Source organism: Aplidium turbinatum, chromosome 6, assembly GCF_918807975.1.
Source record: "Aplidium turbinatum chromosome 6, kaAplTurb1.1, whole genome shotgun sequence".
Lineage (NCBI taxonomy): Eukaryota > Metazoa > Chordata > Ascidiacea > Aplousobranchia > Polyclinidae > Aplidium > Aplidium turbinatum.
The window spans coordinates 19940640-19966344 of NC_137477.1; the positions used below are offsets into that span (position 1 = coordinate 19940640).

Here is a 25705-nt window from a genome sequence, read left to right on the forward strand (position 1 = left end):
CCCACAAGCTTTTGGGATACAGTTTTCTAGTCATATGCAATGACGTGTGGTGTTGTGGTCAGAGTACTCAACTTGTGAAATTTAATTGGTGATTCATCTTCAGGTTTTCATAGTTTGATGACCAACAAATTCTTTACTTAAACATGTAGCTTACTTTAACTAGCATAAACATAACATAACTTTTAATAAAATAGTAAAGAAGTTTTTTTAAAAAACAGAAAGAGACTGTTCTGGTGATTTATCGTATTTCCTAGCAATCAGTTTTTTTAATTTCACAGAAATTGAAAAACTGCGATAAGAGACGGCTAACCTACTTAACAATTCTTGTTATAAAAAGGCACACAAAAAAGTTTAATCAAACAAGCCGCATGTCAGATCGTTCAATTTGTGACCCCCAATCATTTGTTTCGGCATCCGCATAAATAATAGTCCCTCAAACAAACATGGAGCAATTAGAGTCTGCACCTTCATAGCTTGAAATCAGGAAGTGTCTATCTCACGAATTAGCATTGGAGCAATATTTTTTTTTCACTGTGTGCAGCATGGTTTGTTGGTTTGATTTTTCATCTTCGGACTGAGAAAGGCTCTAAACGGTTATTCCTGTCAGCTTTGCAAAGTTGTAGAGACTTCAAAACACTGTCGCAGGCACCGTTATCGAGATTTGCAAAGTGAAGCTTCCAATTTTTGAAATTTTGTAGGCTGTGAGTCAGTTGTTTGTTTGTTTGTTTATCTTTATCCTGCATTGCGGGAAAGCGGACTTGAGCGCTATGCATCGGTGTACGCCTTCCGACGTACACCTGACCCACGCTGCAGCCGACGGCAATGTCTGTTTCCGGTTGTCTACTTTACTTATGACTTAAATTTGGTACTACCCATTACTCGAAATCGATCACTGGGTAGAGGCAATTATCGTAAAGTTTTTTGCCCAGAGAAACAACAGCAAGTGCGGGTGGCTGGAGTCGAACATGCAGGCTTTCGACTGTGAGCCCAACGCGCTAACCGCTCGCCATTGCTTCATCCACTAGGTGGCGCTGAATAAAAGTTGCTGAATAAAACCAGCGCCACTTAAGTCCACTTTATTGGCCCACAACAAGTGAACAGAAAAATTAAAATAAACTGCATAAACGATGTGGTGCGAACAATAGTCAACGACTGGATTACTTGTTCACATACTTGCAAAAAATAACACATTTTAAGATTCAGAATAAAATAACCTTCTGTTCAGTGACAACTGTTCAATTTTTTTATCTCTGTGTTGAGTGTAGCTGATTTACATTTAAAACAAAAATAAACGTTGATGCATATGTTTCTATGCTTTGCTCATCCAGAAATCCCAATTAACAAACATATCTTGGACGCCACCTACGCAATGTTTGGCATTACAACGTATTGCTTGCGCAGTTGCGTCAAACTGTTGGAGATACAATCATGGAAAACTACGGCTTCTATTCATTTGTTTCTGTTTCGATTAACCTTCATATATATGCCCAGTTGGGGCCATAATCAAGCATACTAGATCTAGACGTAGAGAAATTAACAAGCATTAAAATTAAAGAAACAAAGCATATACTGACAAGTATGGAATCCAGTTACTTTGTTCTTATGATTCTGAGCGTTTTTGCATTTGTTGCCAATGCGGGTTTGTTGTCCCAAGTGCGAGACAACATTGTCGCTGACAACAACGATTTCGGTTTTCCAAGGTGAGTCAAATAGTTTGAATTGAAATTGTAATGAAAGACAAATTGTTTGTCAAAATTTTGGTTGCAAGGTCTGATTTCTAGCTATCTCAATTTCAATCAAAAAACACAAACGATTTAAACGTTTAGTTTAGAGCATTTCTGATAATTATATCTAGGCTATATTTTTTTTGCACTTTTGGTTCAAGTTAGTTTAATTCAATATTCAACATTAACATTTCATAAAAAATACATGTAAATAATATTTTGTTTATAAGTAGCCAACACACTAGAACTAGATGTAGGCCTACTCATTCTCATGCCATTATTCTTTTCTTCTGTAAGTACAGATACTTGTCTGAAAGTATCCAATACACAAGATGTACTTCTCGCTATATCGTTATGCTTTTATTCTGTACGAGATTACTTGAGAAAATTATATTTTTGTAAGTCAAAAGCAAAAAACAACAACAAAAATTGAAATCAACAACTTTAATGCTATCAAATAATGTTTCGTTGCAGTGAAATTTGTTCTGGAAATCCATTTTGTGATGACTTGTCTGAACAGCTGAGCAACAATCCTTCCTTCCTCGACCAACTTGAAGTTCGAGATGTCACTAACTCTGGCAAAGATATGTCGCAAAACTTTAACATTTCTGAAGTCGATGAGGGCAAGTCAGTATCTCGAGTTTCAAGGTCTACCAACACACCGAGTTGCCCTTCGTTCACTGAGCAATACGTCCTGAACGCCAGATGGATAAAAGACCGAAGCGTTTCCCCTTGGAGGTGGCAGATCAACCGTGATTGGAATAGGTAAGATTAGGCTCTTGCGCAAGTATGGACATGAGTAACAAAATAGTTGTTTCGTTGTTGTAATTGTTGCCTCATGTGGCTGCATTTCATCATATTGCACAGCCGCATGGTGAGCTCTCAATGTTATTGCTTCTATATATTATTGATTGTCACAACAGATACAACTGAAAATCATATTTCTCTAAATTATTTCTCTAAACGGTTGAATGCCATTTTTATTCGAGAATAGCAATTTTTAGCTCCAAAACAGTCAACAACGCTTAAAAGTGTTTTTGCAACAAAAAGATCAAAAATTTAAAATTGTTATTTCATCATGAAATAGCCATTTGAAGCAACAAAATAGCCTTTTAAACAGTGAAATCATGTATTTCCCAAATGAAACCACTGGAAACCGCTTAAACATGCGTTTTGAACTTTGAAAACGTAATGTTGTGTTCAAATCGAGTAATGTTGCTTATTTGAAAGAAAAATTCTCGATCTGTAACTTAATACTTATCCATTAATTTAAGAAAATTCTAACATATTTAACATCTATTTAGAGTTCCAAGAGACATCCTAGAAACCGCTTGTCTTTGCAATGGATGCATCAGCCCAATCACATTTAAAAATGTTCATTACCTGGTGAGCGTACCAATGGTCTTGCCCCGCAAGGTGCATTACAGGAACAGCGACGGAACATACCGAGAAGCAAGCTACGTCACTGAAATGGGTTGCCGCTGCGACTTCGCTATTTACTTGTAATAATTCTATATCTCGATTGTTCTTGCAAAATCATAAAGTGCTTTCTACAAAATGTAAGATGAATGAACTTTAGTGTTTGTTTGAAAACTGCTCTAACATTAAGTTACAGTTGACAATATGAATGTGTTTTTTTTTATTTGATCAGGTACTTTTTATGCGATTGATTTTTCAACAACTTATGTGTAAATATTGTGACAAGCATTCTTATGTTATTCTGACTGTAAATGACATACTTTTATGCGAAATTGTGTTTGTGTGTTTCGTATTGAACTTTTACAAGTGTTGTGATTTTATGCATTAACTTTGCAAGAGTTGAAGATATAACCTTTTATAACTCACCAGAAATTATAAATCTCTTTATTTATATATTGTGGTTCGATATGAAATAACATGATTTACTGCTTTTACAATCAGACCTGTCAAGTGTAGTCTACCAGGTGCATTATTAAGCAAATTGTAAACTGTGCTATTTTATTTTATTTATCAATTATTTTTTACTGTATGTTATCAAATCTAAAAAATATTTATTGGATTTGTGAATATATCTTTGTTGTATGACAGCTGTTATTAAATTTGTGCTTTCAAAACGGAACTGTAGAAATGTATTGTTTTTGTTTGCAACAAATTTGAAAGATGGTTTTACAATGAGACAATTACAATATCTTTATGGAGAAACCCTCAAAACTATTTTTTGTACTACGTACAACGATGCAGGCCCGTAACTAGCTTGGAGCGCTAGGGAAGGCAATAAGTATTCTAGAGGGGGCCCAACTTTTACCTTCCGTATCGTGTATGAAATCGACGTTTGTACACAATGTGGTTATATTTGCGCAAAAACATTAATCGTAATACAGAGCATTTAGCATAGATTACACTGGTCTGCACGATTTTTGAAAACTGATTTAGAGTAATTTTTGGGCGCTGAATCCGAATCTGACCTCAGATTTGTCCTATCACGTCAATTTTGTGAGATATAATAACAACAAATTGTTACTTTTGTCAAAAGTGGAAAATTTGACGTTGCGTTTATTACACATACACATTGTGCTATATCCAGAAATCCAGGCCATGTGGTGCATAAGTAGCTGAAATACACCCACAGTCCCACACACTATAATTTTGATACCAATATGTTTTCTAAGCAACATTATTAAAAAGACAGTAGGCCAACAAGCTAAAAGGGAGGCTAAAAATATACCTGACTCCCCCCGTCACTGTTTTGCATGAAACCACAAAGATTTAAGCAGGCCTATGACGATGCTTGTTCAGTAACCTTATTTAAACTGTTTTGGCCTGTCTAACACTAACCTTTCGTTATAGCACTGCATATGTTGGTATAGTAGCCTAAATGCAACGCCAAATCTTTCACTTTTGGCAAAAATAAAGTAGTTTTGTTATCATATCTCAAAAATTTAATGTGATAGTAAAGATCTGAGTTCAGATTTGGAATTAGTCAGGAATGGAGGAGCCACGTGGGCCTCATGGGCATGGACCCACCTACTTTATTTTCTGGGTGGGCCTGGCCCACCCACTTTTGAAAGCCAAATTTCTTTGAAAAGATAGCGAAAACGGCAAATCAGAGAGGGAGTTCCAAAAAAGGTCTTCACTCATTTGATACACAGTATAGTTTGATTATCTTTGATAGCTCAATGATGAAATCCAATCTTCAAACGTTTTTGTTGAGTCCAATATTGATGTGCAGCACGTGTGGGTGTGGTTGTGTGTGACTGGTGGAGCAATCTATCAATCAATATAATTATTCTCTATGCTCTCTATATGGTTAGAACTGTGTTATCATTACATATGCACGTACTGTATAATGCTGCATAGTATTACTCCCAGGTGGTATTATAACTGTGTGTGTATTGTTGCCTTTTCATTTGTGTGTAGGTACATCGCCACATTTTGTACAGCGCTATATGGAGCAATTCAACAAGTTTGTAATTTTTTTGACCAAATCCGGCCCAAAAATGGAACATTTTGCCTGTTGGCACGAAAGGCAATTATGAAAACGCAATGTGTAAACCAGGTCCACGGGTCGGCAACTTTTTTCTAACAGCGGGCCAAAGCCAAACTTAACATGGTCTTAGCGGGCCGTAGCCTATTAACACCAGTTTTGATAGATTCAAAGGCATGATTTCAAGGCGTTGACGTAGCCTAATGCCTTCAGAATATCGGCTAGTAATATTTTTGACAGGAATCAGCTGAACAAATTCTTAAACATCAAAATCTTTGTTTACTGCACACACAAATACTACCAGGTTAAAAATTGGCAGTCGTTGATTGTAGCCTACAGTTCTTTCAGTACTATATTGGAATCCTGGTGTTCTGCAACTTCCACATGGTCATGTAAGAACTGTTTTGCGACTTGTAATTTCGCCTCTGCTAGAGTATCTATCTTCAGTTTCGTACATTGTGGAATGAGCGATTCACGGTCCAAGAAGTTTTCATTTTTCTTGAAAGGTCACGAACAGATGTGTAACACCATGAATTGTCTGCCAATCTGAGTTTCAAACTGCAAGTATAGAAGCTTACCCAGAACGCAAATGCCAAGGTGGTTGTCCGGCATGGGCTGTATCCAAGGGGGGGTGAGGGAAGTGATCACCCCTCCACTTATTGAAGTAGTTTGGAATGACTAAGACGATTTTAGCCCACTGTCTAAAAATCACCCCCTCCAAATTCTAAAAGTGGATAGAGCCCCTGTTGTCCGGTACTTTAACAACGCTTAGTGGCAGTCAACTGCACAGTATTCTGGAAACTGATCGCCTATCACACTGCTTAGCTCAGTTGGAAACTGGTGTAGGCCTACTCTGGATCTTACCAGCAATAAATCTCGAGTCTGTCTGTTTAACACAACATTTGACCAAACCATTAGACACACAGTGTTTATAATTAAACAACACAAGAAAATTGAGTATAAAACTGAAAAGTTGGCGAATAGAGCTAATTAACATCATTCGTTCCAGGGGGGGGGGGGGGGGGCAAACATTATTGCAGGGGGGTTTCGCCGCCCTGCGCCCCTCCCCCCTGCCCTAGTTACGGGCCTGCAACGATGTCAGTGATAGCAACAGACATAACTTTTATTCCAACACAAAGCAACGTTTTTAACACAGTTCGTGTGTCCTCTTGAATAAAAACTGTCGTAGTCGCAAGATGGCAGTTGAGATATCAATTTTGCTTACAATAAAATTGAAAAATGAGCCCTGTCGCTAAAAAGATTTTAGCTGTTGTAGAGCGACAATAAATAAAACCATAACATTATGATTGTTATTGCACCTGATTAAGGACTGATATTTTTTTTGTGCAAACACTCTGAGTTGTTGATATCAGAACAGCGTTGATGCAATCTTTTGCAATCACGATGATACTCTCATTTTATGAGGTTTTAATTTTGTGCAAAATATTCGAATCTTTTTTAGGTAATATTCAACTTCAAACATACACGTAGTTGAACCTAATTACAATTTTGCAATTGGTGGTTAAATTTTACTCTCCACGATGTTATGTGTTTGAAGTCAAGGTCGGCTGCGTAGTCGAGTGGTGAGAACGTCTTGAGCGACGTTCGAAAGGACGTGGGTTCGACACCGCTCCAGTCAGAGCACGCGGCTGTGTCTCGGTGAAAGACACTTTAGGCAAGCCAAAATAAGGGGAGCAGCTGACTCGAAGACTATATGTCACTTCGCTGCTTCTTGTCGTCTGTTGTATCGCATCTGTGATCGCAGTGTACTGTATGTTATCGCAATGGGCGCAAATAAAAGCATGATGATTATTATTATTTTATCGTAATTGCACAAAAATACCAGCTTGAATTAGATTTTCTTTGCAAACGTGAAAATGTGAAAAAAGCCATTTAAGAACGAAATTTTCTGTGCCTTTACTAAGTAAAAAATGATCGATATGCATTCGGTATTCAATGATGCGTAACATTTCTGGTGGAAAATCCAGCGTTTGATTTCTGGCCTGATCATAACGAAATCCAAGTGAATCTCCATGGAAAGGTATGCCACACAAATGAAGGCAATGGAAATATGCTACAGCTAAAAGTTATGAAAATACCTTGATAAAGAATTGGACAAGACATGTTTTGATGTAATTTGTGCAAGTCATGCCTCAATGAGAGTAAATGTTTCTACCAGCCATCCTAAAACGGATGTGAATTTTTTTTGTGATGCTTTTGCTATTAGAAATATTGTGTAACTCTTATTCTTTGGCTTTTATTTCGATTCATGTAGAATGCTTGGTTTAAAAGGATTTATCTGAACATACTAACGCTTCGCATTGTACAACTGCGGATTGTAATTACATAACGGTGCCATGCACTTTTAGCCTATGCATTTTGAAATTTTAAAACAAATAGGATTCCGATACTAAGTTAGTATTTTGTTTTAATTCCAATGAACACCATCATTAAAAACTTTAATTTCTAACTTAGTTGTAGATGCTGCTGTGACTCAGAACACGTAGAAACATCAAAGCAATGGCAGATCCAGAGAGGGGGGCGATTGGAGCAAAGCCCCCCTCTTTTAAAACACAGAAAAGTAACTTTACTCAGGGTGTATTTGCAAGTTTGGGTCAAATATACAGTACACTTACATGTAATTGTGATTTGTTGAAATCGCCCACCCTAGGGTTACTTACTGGATCAGGGGCGTATCCTCAAGGGAAGCATTGCTTCCCCTGTCAAAATTGAAAAAAGAGAAGATGATGTTTTCCAGTAAAACGATTTCGTAATTTCTTTACCTGAATACGAATTAGAACAGTTTCTAACTCATGTCCCCATATATGATTTTAGCTCGGTTTTAATTTTAAAAATTTGGAAGCTTACGGAAGCAATGTTTAGTGTCGCATCCCTTGCTCTCGTTTTTGCTATACCAAGAAACAAGTGAGAACAAGGAAAAAAGACAGCGCAAAGTTTGCGCGATTTACGTTTGTTTGAACTAATCTGTGGATGCAATTTTTAAGTTGCTTCCACAGTCGCAGAGTTGCCAGATGGACCGAATTCCTTGAATTAGGCTTGTTTTAAATTAACTCTTCAAAATGCATAATCAATATTTTTCAAATATTGTAACCTCACCAGATGAAACCATATTCACCATTGTTCAATACATGTTCTATACTTGTTTAATGCTCGTAATGTGGCGGATTAAAACTCATCTGCTGATCTGCTACAGTCATTTTATAGGTGCTATTTTTCGGGCTACTTTCAGAATTATTTTTGCTACAATTTATTACGATCCGCTACAAGTCATAAAATATATGTACATTTTATTATTTTTAATAGAAACAGGTAAATATATCCAATTGGCTTTTTTTCAAATATTTTCCTTGTTTTGGCCTTTTTTTGTATCATAGTCTGGCAACTCTGCTCGGTTGGATATTGTGCCAGTGGGCTATGTAATGAGAAAATCTAAGGCGCTGTTAATGTTATGGTTATATATCGGCCTAGTGAGCAAAAGTTTGAGCCAAATATTGGCTTTACACTGTTATCCTGGCTGGATAGACTTTGGCATAAGATAGGATATATGAGGTCTAGGCTAGACTTGACTGAAATGAATTCTGGCTTAAAGTTAAAGCTACGGTACTAGGCTACAGCAGTAGATAGCTGATAGCTAAGTTTTTGGTGTAGGCTACTCTAATTTAGCCACATTTTTTGCCCGTTTGTGTGTAAGAGCTACCTTTAATAAGTTAATAGCTGTTAATCTGCTAAAAAATTTCATACAAATATTACCCTAAAAGTGTTTCCAGAAAGCACTATAATCCATTATTTGATTGTAATTTTGCAAAAAATTTCCGGGGGGGCATGCCTCCGCACCCCCCAAGAAAACACGTGCCTTCGGCACGCTCTAATCTCCCACGAGTTTCATTGCTTCCCTTGCTCAACCAACCAGGATACGCCACTGTACTGGATCCATTCCTGCATCAAAGTCCACTGATTGTTTACAAGCGTTGATCACAATCTGATGTTTGTGAAGTTTGCTTTTTCTGACACACGATTTGTTGTTGAAATTGGAGTCTTACTTTTTCCACAAGATTTTGAAGAGTTGCTTAGAACCGTATCACACAATTTTGAAGATGTCTTACCAGTTTTAAAAAAATGGTTGGTAGCCTTCCTTCTTGGTAGCCTATTAATTATCGCTTGTTGATTTGTAAAGCATTTTCCAAATGCTGTACAAGCTTGAATGTGACGAGTTCTATTTGGAAGACGTCGAGTTGTTATTCAATCAATCAATCATTTTATTTTTCGTCATTAACGGGTCCGGGACGAAAATAATACTAACTACAAAAATCGATATAGACCTACCAGCACGTTAATAAACGGGAAAAGGTGGCAAAACATTGAAAGATTTAAAACGTGCCTGAATGAAAAATCATGTAGTAGGCTATATATCAGTACTCAGTAGTTAGCACGGCCACAAAACCCAAAAAACAAATAGCAAAAAATAAAACAAAAACAGAGAGAAGCACCCATGTAGTAGGCTAATGAATGACAGCCTAATGAAAAGTGTTGTGGATTGAATTTGCCAGTTCCAATATTGATGTGGATGAGCAGTCATATTAATAATAATAGGATGGATTATTGTTGTGTTATTGTTATTATGTTATGTTATTATTAGATGTTATTATTGTTGTATAGAAGTACAAACCGTCCAAGATTGAAAAATGTTATTATTAAAATGCATAGCGTCGTTGCATGCCAAATTGTTTGGAAATACAGAATAAAATTAATCAAACTTTTAATTGGTCTAATATAAAAGCTTGAGTTTCACTTTCAGTAGCATGATTGTTTATTTCAGAAGTGTAGATGCTAACGATCTGTTTTAGCCTGATGCTGCGAGTTCACTGCTGTGGTGGGAGAGCAGTTTCCCACAAGCTTTTGGGATACAGTTTTCTAGTCATATGCAATGACGTGTGGTGTTGTGGTCAGAGTACTCAACTTGTGAAATTTAATTGGTGATTCATCTTCAGGTTTTCATAGTTTGATGACCAACAAATTCTTTACTTAAACATGTAGCTTACTTTAACTAGCATAAACATAACATAACTTTTAATAAAATAGTAAAGAAGTTTTTTTAAAAAACAGAAAGAGACTGTTCTGGTGATTTATCGTATTTCCTAGCAATCAGTTTTTTTAATTTCACAGAAATTGAAAAACTGCGATAAGAGACGGCTAACCTACTTAACAATTCTTGTTATAAAAAGGCACACAAAAAAGTTTAATCAAACAAGCCGCATGTCAGATCGTTCAATTTGTGACCCCCAATCATTTGTTTCGGCATCCGCATAAATAATAGTCCCTCAAACAAACATGGAGCAATTAGAGTCTGCACCTTCATAGCTTGAAATCAGGAAGTGTCTATCTCACGAATTAGCATTGGAGCAATATTTTTTTTTCACTGTGTGCAGCATGGTTTGTTGGTTTGATTTTTCATCTTCGGACTGAGAAAGGCTCTAAACGGTTATTCCTGTCAGCTTTGCAAAGTTGTAGAGACTTCAAAACACTGTCGCAGGCACCGTTATCGAGATTTGCAAAGTGAAGCTTCCAATTTTTGAAATTTTGTAGGCTGTGAGTCAGTTGTTTGTTTGTTTGTTTATCTTTATCCTGCATTGCGGGAAAGCGGACTTGAGCGCTATGCATCGGTGTACGCCTTCCGACGTACACCTGACCCACGCTGCAGCCGACGGCAATGTCTGTTTCCGGTTGTCTACTTTACTTATGACTTAAATTTGGTACTACCCATTACTCGAAATCGATCACTGGGTAGAGGCAATTATCGTAAAGTTTTTTGCCCAGAGAAACAACAGCAAGTGCGGGTGGCTGGAGTCGAACATGCAGGCTTTCGACTGTGAGCCCAACGCGCTAACCGCTCGCCATTGCTTCATCCACTAGGTGGCGCTGAATAAAAGTTGCTGAATAAAACCAGCGCCACTTAAGTCCACTTTATTGGCCCACAACAAGTGAACAGAAAAATGAAAATAAACTGCATAAACGATGTGGTGCGAACAATAGTCAACGACTGGATTACTTGTTCACATACTTGCAAAAAATAACACATTTTAAGATTCAGAATAAAATAACCTTCTGTTCAGTGACAACTGTTCAATTTTTTTATCTCTGTGTTGAGTGTAGCTGATTTACATTTAAAACAAAAATAAACGTTGATGCATATGTTTCTATGCTTTGCTCATCCAGAAATCCCAATTAACAAACATATCTTGGACGCCACCTACGCAATGTTTGGCATTACAACGTATTGCTTGCGCAGTTGCGTCAAACTGTTGGAGATACAATCATGGAAAACTACGGCTTCTATTCATTTGTTTCTGTTTCGATTAACCTTCATATATATGCCCAGTTGGGGCCATAATCAAGCATACTAGATCTAGACGTAGAGAAATTAACAAGCATTAAAATTAAAGAAACAAAGCATATACTGACAAGTATGGAATCCAGTTACTTTGTTCTTATGATTCTGAGCGTTTTTGCATTTGTTGCCAATGCGGGTTTGTTGTCCCAAGTGCGAGACAACATTGTCGCTGACAACAACGATTTCGGTTTTCCAAGGTGAGTCAAATAGTTTGAATTGAAATTGTAATGAAAGACAAATTGTTTGTCAAAATTTTGGTTGCAAGGTCTGATTTCTAGCTATCTCAATTTCAATCAAAAAACACAAACGATTTAAACGTTTAGTTTAGAGCATTTCTGATAATTATATCTAGGCTATATTTTTTTTGCACTTTTGGTTCAAGTTAGTTTAATTCAATATTCAACATTAACATTTCATAAAAAATACATGTAAATAATATTTTGTTTATAAGTAGCCAACACACTAGAACTAGATGTAGGCCTACTCATTCTCATGCCATTATTCTTTTCTTCTGTAAGTACAGATACTTGTCTGAAAGTATCCAATACACAAGATGTACTTCTCGCTATATCGTTATGCTTTTATTCTGTACGAGATTACTTGAGAAAATTATATTTTTGTAAGTCAAAAGCAAAAAACAACAACAAAAATTGAAATCAACAACTTTAATGCTATCAAATAATGTTTCGTTGCAGTGAAATTTGTTCTGGAAATCCATTTTGTGATGACTTGTCTGAACAGCTGAGCAACAATCCTTCCTTCCTCGACCAACTTGAAGTTCGAGATGTCACTAACTCTGGCAAAGATATGTCGCAAAACTTTAACATTTCTGAAGTCGATGAGGGCAAGTCAGTATCTCGAGTTTCAAGGTCTACCAACACACCGAGTTGCCCTTCGTTCACTGAGCAATACGTCCTGAACGCCAGATGGATAAAAGACCGAAGCGTTTCCCCTTGGAGGTGGCAGATCAACCGTGATTGGAATAGGTAAGATTAGGCTCTTGCGCAAGTATGGACATGAGTAACAAAATAGTTGTTTCGTTGTTGTAATTGTTGCCTCATGTGGCTGCATTTCATCATATTGCACAGCCGCATGGTGAGCTCTCAATGTTATTGCTTCTATATATTATTGATTGTCACAACAGATACAACTGAAAATCATATTTCTCTAAATTATTTCTCTAAACGGTTGAATGCCATTTTTATTCGAGAATAGCAATTTTTAGCTCCAAAACAGTCAACAACGCTTAAAAGTGTTTTTGCAACAAAAAGATCAAAAATTTAAAATTGTTATTTCATCATGAAATAGCCATTTGAAGCAACAAAATAGCCTTTTAAACAGTGAAATCATGTATTTCCCAAATGAAACCACTGGAAACCGCTTAAACATGCGTTTTGAACTTTGAAAACGTAATGTTGTGTTCAAATCGAGTAATGTTGCTTATTTGAAAGAAAAATTCTCGATCTGTAACTTAATACTTATCCATTAATTTAAGAAAATTCTAACATATTTAACATCTATTTAGAGTTCCAAGAGACATCCTAGAAACCGCTTGTCTTTGCAATGGATGCATCAGCCCAATCACATTTAAAAATGTTCATTACCTGGTGAGCGTACCAATGGTCTTGCCCCGCAAGGTGCATTACAGGAACAGCGACGGAACATACCGAGAAGCAAGCTACGTCACTGAAATGGGTTGCCGCTGCGACTTCGCTATTTACTTGTAATAATTCTATATCTCGATTGTTCTTGCAAAATCATAAAGTGCTTTCTACAAAATGTAAGATGAATGAACTTTAGTGTTTGTTTGAAAACTGCTCTAACATTAAGTTACAGTTGACAATATGAATGTGTTTTTTTTTATTTGATCAGGTACTTTTTATGCGATTGATTTTTCAACAACTTATGTGTAAATATTGTGACAAGCATTCTTATGTTATTCTGACTGTAAATGACATACTTTTATGCGAAATTGTGTTTGTGTGTTTCGTATTGAACTTTTACAAGTGTTGTGATTTTATGCATTAACTTTGCAAGAGTTGAAGATATAACCTTTTATAACTCACCAGAAATTATAAATCTCTTTATTTATATATTGTGGTTCGATATGAAATAACATGATTTACTGCTTTTACAATCAGACCTGTCAAGTGTAGTCTACCAGGTGCATTATTAAGCAAATTGTAAACTGTGCTATTTTATTTTATTTATCAATTATTTTTTACTGTATGTTATCAAATCTAAAAAATATTTATTGGATTTGTGAATATATCTTTGTTGTATGACAGCTGTTATTAAATTTGTGCTTTCAAAACGGAACTGTAGAAATGTATTGTTTTTGTTTGCAACAAATTTGAAAGATGGTTTTACAATGAGACAATTACAATATCTTTATGGAGAAACCCTCAAAACTATTTTTTGTACTACGTACAACGATGCAGGCCCGTAACTAGCTTGGAGCGCTAGGGAAGGCAATAAGTATTCTAGAGGGGGCCCAACTTTTACCTTCCGTATCGTGTATGAAATCGACGTTTGTACACAATGTGGTTATATTTGCGCAAAAAACATTAATCGTAATACAGAGCATTTAGCATAGATTACACTGGTCTGCACGATTTTTGAAAACTGATTTAGAGTAATTTTTGGGCGCTGAATCCGAATCTGACCTCAGATTTGTCCTATCACGTCAATTTTGTGAGATATAATAACAACAAATTGTTACTTTTGTCAAAAGTGGAAAATTTGACGTTGCGTTTATTACACATACACATTGTGCTATATCCAGAAATCCAGGCCATGTGGTGCATAAGTAGCTGAAATACACCCACAGTCCCACACACTATAATTTTGATACCAATATGTTTTCTAAGCAACATTATTAAAAAGACAGTAGGCCAACAAGCTAAAAGGGAGGCTAAAAATATACCTGACTCCCCCCGTCACTGTTTTGCATGAAACCACAAAGATTTAAGCAGGCCTATGACGATGCTTGTTCAGTAACCTTATTTAAACTGTTTTGGCCTGTCTAACACTAACCTTTCGTTATAGCACTGCATATGTTGGTATAGTAGCCTAAATGCAACGCCAAATCTTTCACTTTTGGCAAAAATAAAGTAGTTTTGTTATCATATCTCAAAAATTTAATGTGATAGTAAAGATCTGAGTTCAGATTTGGAATTAGTCAGGAATGGAGGAACCACGTGGGCCTCATGGGCATGGACCCACCTACTTTATTTTCTGGGTGGGCCTGGCCCACCCACTTTTGAAAGCCAAATTTCTTTGAAAAGATAGCGAAAACGGCAAATCAGAGAGGGAGTTCCAAAAAAGGTCTTCACTCATTTGATACACAGTATAGTTTGATTATCTTTGATAGCTCAATGATGAAATCCAATCTTCAAACGTTTTTGTTGAGTCCAATATTGATGTGCAGCACGTGTGGGTGTGGTTGTGTGTGACTGGTGGAGCAATCTATCAATCAATATAATTATTCTCTATGCTCTCTATATGGTTAGACTGTGTTATCATTACATATGCACGTACTGTATAATGCTGCATAGTATTACTCCCAGGTGGTATTATAACTGTGTGTGTATTGTTGCCTTTTCATTTGTGTGTAGGTACATCGCCACATTTTGTACAGCGCTATATGGAGCAATTCAACAAGTTTGTAATTTTTTTGACCAAATCCGGCCCAAAAATGGAACATTTTGCCTGTTGGCACGAAAGGCAATTATGAAAACGCAATGTGTAAACCAGGTCCACGGGTCGGCAACTTTTTTCTAACAGCGGGCCAAAGCCAAACTTAACATGGTCTTAGCAGGCCGTAGCCTATTAACACCAGTTTTGATAGATTCAAAGGCATGATTTCAAGGCGTTGACGTAGCCTAATGCCTTCAGAATATCGGCTAGTAATATTTTTGACAGGAATCAGCTGAACAAATTCTTAAACATCAAAATCTTTGTTTACTGCACACACAAATACTACCAGGTTAAAAATTGGCAGTCGTTGATTGTAGCCTACAGTTCTTTCAGTACTATATTGGAATCCTGGTGTTCTGCAACTTCCACATGGTCATGTAAGAACTGTTTTGCGACTTGTAATTTCGCCTCTGCTAGAGTATCTATCTTCAGTTTCGTACATTGTGGAATGAGCGATTCACGGTCCAAGAAGTTTTCATTTTTCTTGAAAGGTCACGAACAGATGTGTAACACCATGAATTGTCTGCCAATCTGAGTTTCAAACTGCAAGTATAGAAGCTTACCCAGAACGCAAATGCCAAGGTGGTTGTCCGGCATGGGCTGTATCCAAGGGGGGGTGAGGGAAGTGATCACCCCTCCACTTATTGAAGTAGTTTGGAATGACTAAGACGATTTTAGCCCACTGTCTAAAAATCACCCCCTCCAAATTCTAAAAGTGGATAGAGCCCCTGTTGTCCGGTACTTTAACAACGCTTAGTGGCAGTCAACTGCACAGTATTCTGGAAACTGATCGCCTATCACACTGCTTAGCTCAGTTGGAAACTGGTGTAGGCCTACTCTGGATCTTACCAGCAATAAATCTCGAGTCTGTCTGTTTAACACAACATTTGACCAAACCATTAGACACACAGTGTTTATAATTAAACAACACAAGAAAATTGAGTATAAAACTGAAAAGTTGGCGAATAGAGCTAATTAACATCATTCGTTCCAGGGGGGGGGGGGGGGCAAACATTATTGCAGGGGGGTTTCGCCGCCCTGCGCCCCTCCCCCCTGCCCTAGTTACGGGCCTGCAACGATGTCAGTGATAGCAACAGACATAACTTTTATTCCAACACAAAGCAACGTTTTTAACACAGTTCGTGTGTCCTCTTGAATAAAAACTGTCGTAGTCGCAAGATGGCAGTTGAGATATCAATTTTGCTTACAATAAAATTGAAAAATGAGCCCTGTCGCTAAAAAGATTTTAGCTGTTGTAGAGCGACAATAAATAAAACCATAACATTATGATTGTTATTGCACCTGATTAAGGACTGATATTTTTTTTGTGCAAACACTCTGAGTTGTTGATATCAGAACAGCGTTGATGCAATCTTTTGCAATCACGATGATACTCTCATTTTATGAGGTTTTAATTTTGTGCAAAATATTCGAATCTTTTTTAGGTAATATTCAACTTCAAACATACACGTAGTTGAACCTAATTACAATTTTGCAATTGGTGGTTAAATTTTACTCTCCACGATGTTATGTGTTTGAAGTCAAGGTCGGCTGCGTAGTCGAGTGGTGAGAACGTCTTGAGCGACGTTCGAAAGGACGTGGGTTCGACACCGCTCCATAGCACGCGGCTGTGTCTCGGCGAAAGACACTTTAGGCAAGCCAAAATAAGGGGAGCAGCTGACTCGAAGACTATATGTCACTTCGCTGCTTCTTGTCGTCTGTTGTATCGCATCTGTGATCGCAGTGTACTGTATGTTATCGCAATGAGCGCAAATAAAAGCATGATGATTATTATTATTTTATCACCGCGTAATTGCACAAAAATACCAGCTTGAATTAGATTTTCTTTGCAAACGTGAAAATGTGAAAAAAAGCCATTTAAGAACGAAATTTTCTGTGCTTTTACTAAGTAAAAAATGATCGATATGCATTCGGTATTCAATGATGCGTAACATTTCTGGTGGAAAATCCAGCGTTTGATTTCTGGCCTGATCATAACGAAATCCAAGTGAATCTCCATGGAAAGGTATGCCACACAAATGAAGGCAATGGAAATATGCTACAGCTAAAAGTTATGAAAATACCTTGATAAAGAATTGGACAAGACATGTTTTGATGTAATTTGTGCAAGTCATGCCTCAATGAGAGTAAATATTTCTACCAGCCATCCTAAAACGGTTGTGAATTTTTTTTGTGATGCTTTTGCTATTAGAAATATTGTGTAACTCTTATTCTTTGGCTTTTATTTCGATTCATGTAGAATGCTTGGTTTAAAAGGATTTATCTGAACATACTAACGCTTCGCATTGTACAACTGCGGATTGTAATTTCATAACGGTGCCATGCACTTTTAGCCTATGCATTTTGAAATTTTAAAACAAATAGGATTCCGATACTAAGTTAGTATTTTGTTTTAATTCCAATGAACACCATCATTAAAAACTTTAATTTCTAACTTAGTTGTAGATGCTGCTGTGACTCAGAACACGTAGAAACATCAAAGCAATGGCAGATCCAGAGAGGGGGGCGATTGGAGCAAAGCCCCCCTCTTTTAAAACACAGAAAAGTAACTTTACTCAGGGTGTATTTGCAAGTTTGGGTCAAATATACAGTACACTTACATGTAATTGTGATTTGTTGAAATCGCCCACCCTAGGGTTACTTACTGGATCAGGGGCGTATCCTCAAGGGAAGCATTGCTTCCCCTGTCAAAATTGAAAAAAGAGAAGATGATGTTTTCCAGTAAAACGATTTCGTAATTTCTTTACCTGAATACGAATTAGAACAGTTTCTAACTCATGTCCCCATATATGATTTTAGCTCGGTTTTAATTTTAAAAATTTGGAAGCTTACGGAAGCAATGTTTAGTGTCGCATCCCTTGCTCTCGTTTTTGCTATACCAAGAAACAAGTGAGAACAAGGAAAAAAGACAGCGCAAAGTTTGCGCGATTTACGTTTGTTTGAACTAATCTGTGGATGCAATTTTTAAGTTGCTTCCACAGTCGCAGAGTTGCCAGATGGACCGAATTCCTCGAATTAGGCTTGTTTTAAATTAACTCTTCAAAATGCATAATCAATATTTTTCAAATATTGTAACCTCACCAGATGAAACCATATTCACCATTGTTCAATACATGTTCTATACTTGTTTAATGCTCGTAATGTGGCGGATTAAAACTCATCTGCTGATCTGCTACAGTCATTTTATAGGTGCTATTTTTCGGGCTACTTTCAGAATTATTTTTGCTACAATTTATTACGATCCGCTACAAGTCATAAAATATATGTACATCTTATTATTTTTAATAGAAACAGGTAAATATATCCAATTGGCTTTTTTTCAAATATTTTCCTTGTTTTGGCCTTTTTTTGTATCATAGTCTGGCAACTCTGCTTGGTTGGATATTGTGCCAGTGGGCTATGGAATGAGAAAATCTAAGGCGCTGTTAATGTTATGGTTATATATCGGCCTAGTGAGCAAAAGTTTGAGCCAAATATTGGCTTTAGGCTACACTGTTATCCTGGCTGGATAGACTTTGGCATAAGATAGGATATGTGAGGTCTAGGCTAGACTTGACTGAAATGAATTCTGGCTTAAAGTTAAAGCTACGGTACTAGGCTACAGCAGTAGATAGCTGATAGCTAAGTTTTTGGTGTAGGCTACTCTAATTTAGCCACATTTTTTGCCCGTTCGTGTGTAAGAGCTACCTTTAATAAGTTAATAGCTGTTAATCTGCTAATAAATTTCATACAAATATTACCCTAAAAGTGTTTCCAGAAAGCACTATAATCCATTATTTGATTGTAATTTTGCAAAAAATTTCCGGGGGGGCATGCCCCCGCACCCCCCAAGAAAACACGTGCCTTCGGCACGCTCTAATCTCCCACGAGTTTCATTGCTTCCCTTGCTCAACCAACCAGGATACGCCACTGTACTGGATCCATTCCTGCATCAAAGTCCACTGATTGTTTACAAGCGTTGATCACAATCTGATGTTTGTGAAGTTTGCTTTTTCTGACACACGATTTGTTGTTGAAATTGGAGTCTTACTTTTTCCACAAGATTTTGAAGAGTTGCTTAGAACCGTATCACACAATTTTGAAGATGTCTTACCAGTTTTAAAAAAATGGTTGGTAGCCTTCTTGGTAGCCTATTAATTATCGCTTGTTGATTTGTAAAGCATTTTCCAAATGCTGTACAAGCTTGAATGTGACGAGTTCTATTTGGAAGACGTCGAGTTGTTATTCGATCAATCAATCATTTTATTTTTCGTCATTAACGGGTCCGGTACGAAAATAATACTAACTACAAAAATCGATATAGACCTACCAGCACGTTAATAAACGGGAAAAGGTGGCAAAACATTGAAAGATTTAAAACGTGCCTGAATGAAAAATCATGTAGTAGGCTATATATCAGTACTCAGTAGTTAGCACGGCCACAAAACCCAAAAAACAAATAGCAAAAAATAAAACAAAAACAGAGAGAAGCACACATGTAGTAGGCTAATGAATGACAGCCTAATGAAAAGTGTTGTGGATTGAATTTGCCAGTTCCAATATTGATGTGGATGAGCAGTCATATTAATAATAATAGGATGGATTATTGTTGTGTTATTGTTATTATGTTATGTTATTATTAGATGTTATTATTGTTGTATAGAAGTACAAACCGTCCAAGATTGAAAAATGTTATTATTAAAATGCATAGCGTCGTTGCATGCCAAATTGTTTGGAAATACAGAATAAAATTAATCAAACTTTTAATTGGTCTAATATAAAAGCTTGAGTTTCACTTTCAGTAGCATGATTGTTTATTTCAGAAGTGTAGATGCTAACGATCTGTTTTAGCCTGATGCTGCGAGTTCACTGCTGTGGTGGGAGAGCGGTTTCCCACAAGCTTTTGGGATACAGGTTTCTAGTCATATGCAATGACGTGTGGTGTTGTGGTCAGAGTACTGAACTTGTGAAATTTAATTGGTGATTCATCTTCAGGTTTTCATAGTTTGATGACCAACAAATTCTTTACTTAAACATGTAGCTTACTTTAACTAGCATAAACATAACATAACTTTTAATAAAATAGTAAAGAAGTTTTTTTAAAAAACAGAAAGAGACTGTTCTGGTGATTTATCGTATTTCCTAGCAATCAGTTTTTTTAATTTCACAGAAATTGAAAAACTGCGATAAGAGACGGCTAACCTACTTAACAATTCTTGTTATAAAAAGGCACACAAAAAAGTTTAATTAAACAAGCCGCATGTCAGATCGTTCAATTTGTGACCCCCAATCATTTGTTTCGGCATCCGCATAAATAATAGTCCCTCAAACAAACATGGAGCAATTAGAGTCTGCACCTTCATAGCTTGAAATCAGGAAGTGTCTATCTCACGAATTAGCATTGGAGCAATATTTTTTTTTCACTGTGTGCAGCATGGTTTGTTGGTTTGATTTTTCATCTTCGGACTGAGAAAGGCTCTAAACGGTTATTCCTGTCAGCTTTGCAAAGTTGTAGAGACTTCAAAACACTGTCGCAGGCACCGTTATCGAGATTTGCAAAGTAAAGCTTCCAATTTTTGAAATTTTGTAGGCTGTGAGTCAGTTGTTTGTTTGTTTGTTTATCTTTATCCTGCATTGCGGGAAAGCGGACTTGAGCGCTATGCATCGGTGTACGCCTTCCGACGTACACCTGACCCACGCTGCAGCCGACGGCAATGTCTGTTTCCGGTTGTCTACTTTACTTATGACTTAAATTTGGTACTACCCATTACTCGAAATCGATCACTGGGTAGAGGCAATTATCGTAAAGTTTCTTGCCCAGAGAAACAACAGCAAGTGCGGGTGGCTGGAGTCGAACATGCAGGCTTTCGACTGTGAGCCCAACGCGCTAACCGCTCGCCATTGCTTCATCCACTAGGTGGCGCTGAATAAAAGTTGCTGAATAAAACCAGCGCCACTTAAGTCCACTTTATTGGCCCACAACAAGTGAACAGAAAAATTAAAATAAACTGCATAAACGATGTGGTGCGAACAATAGTCAACGACTGGATTACTTGTTCACATACTTGCAAAAAATAACACATTTTAAGATTCAGAATAAAATAACCTTCTGTTCAGTGACAACTGTTCAATTTTTTTTATCTCTGTGTTGAGTGTAGCTGATTTACATTTAAAACAAAAATAAACGTTGATGCATATGTTTCTATGCTTTGCTCATCCAGAAATCCCAATTAACAAACATATCTTGGACGCCACCTACGCAATGTTTGGCATTACAACGTATTGCTTGCGCAGTTGCGTCAAACTGTTGGAGATACAATCATGGAAAACTACGGCTTCTATTCATTTGTTTCTGTTTCGATTAACCTTCATATATATGCCCAGTTGGGGCCATAATCAAGCATACTAGATCTAGACGTAGAGAAATTAACAAGCATTAAAATTAAAGAAACAAAGCATATACTGACAAGTATGGAATCCAGTTACTTTGTTCTTATGATTCTGAGCGTTTTTGCATTTGTTGCCAATGCGGGTTTGTTGTCCCAAGTGCGAGACAACATTGTCGCTGACAACAACGATTTCGGTTTTCCAAGGTGAGTCAAATAGTTTGAATTGAAATTGTAATGAAAGACAAATTGTTTGTCAAAATTTTGGTTGCAAGGTCTGATTTCTAGCTATCTCAATTTCAATCAAAAAACACAAACGATTTAAACGTTTAGTTTAGAGCATTTCTGATAATTATATCTAGGCTATATTTTTTTTGCACTTTTGGTTCAAGTTAGTTTAATTCAATATTCAACATTAACATTTCATAAAAAATACATGTAAATAATATTTTGTTTATAAGTAGCCAACACACTAGAACTAGATGTAGGCCTACTCATTCTCATGCCATTATTCTTTTCTTCTGTAAGTACAGATACTTGTCTGAAAGTATCCAATACACAAGATGTACTTCTCGCTATATCGTTATGCTTTTATTCTGTACGAGATTACTTGAGAAAATTATATTTTTGTAAGTCAAAAGCAAAAAACAACAACAAAAATTGAAATCAACAACTTTAATGCTATCAAATAATGTTTCGTTGCAGTGAAATTTGTTCTGGAAATCCATTTTGTGATGACTTGTCTGAACAGCTGAGCAACAATCCTTCCTTCCTCGACCAACTTGAAGTTCGAGATGTCACTAACTCTGGCAAAGATATGTCGCAAAACTTTAACATTTCTGAAGTCGATGAGGGCAAGTCAGTATCTCGAGTTTCAAGGTCTACCAACACACCGAGTTGCCCTTCGTTCACTGAGCAATACGTCCTGAACGCCAGATGGATAAAAGACCGAAGCGTTTCCCCTTGGAGGTGGCAGATCAACCGTGATTGGAATAGGTAGGATTAGGCTCTTGCGCAAGTATGGACATGAGTAACAAAATAGTTGTTTCGTTGTTGTAATTGTTGCCTCATGTGGCTGCATTTCATCATATTGCACAGCAGCATGGTGAGCTCTCAATGTTATTGCTTCTATATATTATTGGTTGTCACAACAGATACAACTGAAAATAATATTTCTCTAAATTATTTCTCTAAACGGTTGAATGCCATTTTTATTCGAGAATAGCAATTTTTAGCTCCAAAACAGTCAACAACGCTTAAAAGTGTTTTTGCAACAAAAAGATCAAAAATTTAAAATTGTTATTTCATCATGAAATAGCCATTTGAAGCAACAAAATAGCTTTTTAAACAGTGAAATCATGTATTTCCCAAATGAAACCACTGGAAACCGCTTAAACATGCGTTTTGAACTTTGAAAACGTAATGTTGTGTTCAAATCGAGTAATGTTGCTTATTTGAAAGAAAAATTCTCGATCTGTAACTTAATACTTATCCATTAATTTAAGAAAATTCTAACATATTTAACATCTATTTAGAGTTCCAAGAGACATCCTAGAAACCGCTTGTCTTTGCAATGGATGCATCAGCCCAATCACATTTAAAAATGTTCATTACCTGGTGAGCGTACCAATGGTCTTGCCCCGCAAGGTGCATTACAGGAACAGCGACGGAACATACCGAGAAGCAAGCTACGTCACTGAAATGGGTTGCCGCTGCGACTTCGCTATTTACTTGTAATAATTCTATATCTCGATTGTTCTTGCAAAATCATAAAGTGCTTTCTACAAAATGTAAGATGAATGAACTTTAGTGTTTGTTTGAAAACTGCTCTAACATTAAGTTACAGTTGACAATATGAATGTGTTTTTTTTTATTTGATCAGGTACTTTTTATGCGATTGATTTTTCAACAACTTATGTGTAAATCTTGTGACAAGCATTCTTATGTTATTCTGACTGTAAATGACATACTTTTATGCAAAATTGTTTTTGTGTGTTTCGTATTGAACTTTTACAAGTGTTGTGATTTTATGCAAGAGTTGAAGATACAACCTTTTATAACTCACCAGAAATTATAAATCTCTTTATTTATATATTGTGGTTCGATATGAAATAACATGATCTACTGCTTTTACAATCAGACCTGTCAAGTGTAGTCTACCAGGTGCATTATTAAGCAAATTGTAAACTGTGCTATTTTATTTTATTTATCAATTATTTTTTACTGTATGTTATCAAATCTAAAAAATATTTATTGGATTTGTGAATATATCTTTGTTGTATGACAGCTGTTATTAAATTTGTGCTTTCAAAACGGAACTGTAGAAATGTATTGTTTTTGTTTGCAACAAATTTGAAAGATGGTTTTACAATGAGACAATTACAATATCTTTATGGAGAAACCCTCAAAACTATTTTTTGTACTACGTACAACGATGCAGGCCCGTAACTAGCTTGGAGCGCTAGGGAAGGCAATAAGTATTCTAGAGGGGGCCCAACTTTTACCTTCCGTATCGTGTATGAAATCGACGTTTGTACACAATGTGGTTATATTTGCGCAAAAACATTAATCGTAATACAGAGCATTTAGCATAGATTACACTGGTCTGCACGATTTTTGAAAACTGATTTAGAGTCATTTTTGGGCGCTGAATCCGAATCTGACCTCAGATTTGTCCTATCACGTCAGGTTTGTGAGATATAATAACAACAAATCGTTACTTTTGTCAAAAGTGGAAAATTTGACGTTGCGTTTATTACACATACACATTGTGCTATATCCAGAAATCCAAGCCATGTGGTGCATAAGTAGCTGAAAGACACTCACAGTCCCACACACTATAATTTTGATACCAATATGTTTTCTAAGCAACATTATTAAAAAGACAGCACGCCAACAAGCTAAAAGGGAGGCTAAAAATATACCTGACTCCCCCCGTCACTGTTTTGCATGAAACCACAAAGATTTAAGCAGGCCTATGACGATGCTTGTTCAGTAACCTCATTTAAACTGTTTTGGCCTGTCTAACACTAACCTTTCGTTATAGCACTGCATATGTTGGTATAGTAGCCTAAATGCAACGCCAAATCTTTCACTTTTGGCAAAAATAAAGTATTTTTGTTATCATATCTCAAAAATTTAATGTGATAGTAAAGATCTGAGTTCAGATTTGGATTCAGTCAGGGATGGAGGAGCCACGTGGGCCTCATGGGCATGGACCCACCTGGTCACAGCGGTAAACCATAATCTCTTCTTGGGAAAATTTTAACATAAAGTTCCCTAATCCGTTCGTCTGTATATAATGACCGAAGAAACACACACTTGAACTTCTTTTCAAACAGTGTATTCCTGTAAAATTAGCCCGAGGCTACCGAAAACGAGGGGGTGCAACGCCTACACCACTTAAACTGTCACTACACAACAGATTACTTGGATAAAAGACGGAACTTTTGTCCAGCTAGCAAGCACTAAGCCAACAGTTAAATGTGCGGCCAACTTTCAAACAATCATTTTACGAATGACCAGAATAGATATCAATATCTCAAATTCACGTATGCAGTACTGTGACGCAATAATGAAAAACAATTATGAAGTCATTCAACAGGTGTTCGAGCTAGTGAACCAATGCATTCATGTTTAAACAGGCCCAAACAGGTCCAAACAGATTTAAACAGGTCTGACACAAGTCTTATTAACGCTGGTGCAATTTTGGCTCATGTTTTAGGAATTTCCATGACGTAATATTCAGTAGACTTGAACGGTTTTTATATGACGTTTGATTTGGTGAAAATTGTCGGGAACACCACCTACTTTATTTTCTGGGTGGGCCTGGCCCACCCACTTTTGAAAGCCAAATTTCTTTGAAAAGATAGCGAAAACGGCAAATCAGAGAGGGAGTTCCAAAAAAGGTCTTCACTCATTTGATACACAGTATAGTTTGATTATCTTTGATAGCTCAATGATGAAATCCAATCTTCAAACGTTTTTGTTGAGTCCAATATTGATGTGCAGCACGTGTGGGTGT

The 25705-nt window shown here is 36.7% G+C and overlaps 3 protein-coding genes across 3 annotated transcripts; all 3 read left to right on the plus strand.

Annotated features, from left to right (window-relative positions):
• Positions 1-1578: 1578 nt before the first annotated feature.
• LOC145772483 (interleukin-17C-like) lies at positions 1579-3272 on the plus strand. Its single transcript, XM_082584360.1, has 3 exons — positions 1579-1700; positions 2199-2489; positions 3029-3272. The coding sequence occupies exons 1-3, from the start codon at positions 1579-1581 to the stop codon at positions 3228-3230; spliced, it is 615 nt and encodes a 204-aa protein (XP_082440486.1). The 3' UTR covers positions 3231-3272.
• An 8399-nt stretch (positions 3273-11671) lies between these two features.
• On the plus strand, positions 11672-13365 carry LOC145772484 (interleukin-17C-like). Its single transcript, XM_082584361.1, has 3 exons — positions 11672-11793; positions 12292-12582; positions 13122-13365. Exons 1-3 carry the CDS (start codon positions 11672-11674, stop codon positions 13321-13323), a joined length of 615 nt encoding a protein of 204 aa, XP_082440487.1. The 3' UTR covers positions 13324-13365.
• Positions 13366-21766: 8401 nt separating this feature from the next.
• Positions 21767-23418, plus strand: LOC145772486 (interleukin-17C-like). The gene is made up of 3 exons (XM_082584362.1): positions 21767-21888; positions 22387-22677; positions 23217-23418. The coding sequence occupies exons 1-3, from the start codon at positions 21767-21769 to the stop codon at positions 23416-23418; spliced, it is 615 nt and encodes a 204-aa protein (XP_082440488.1).
• Positions 23419-25705: the final 2287 nt, after the last annotated feature.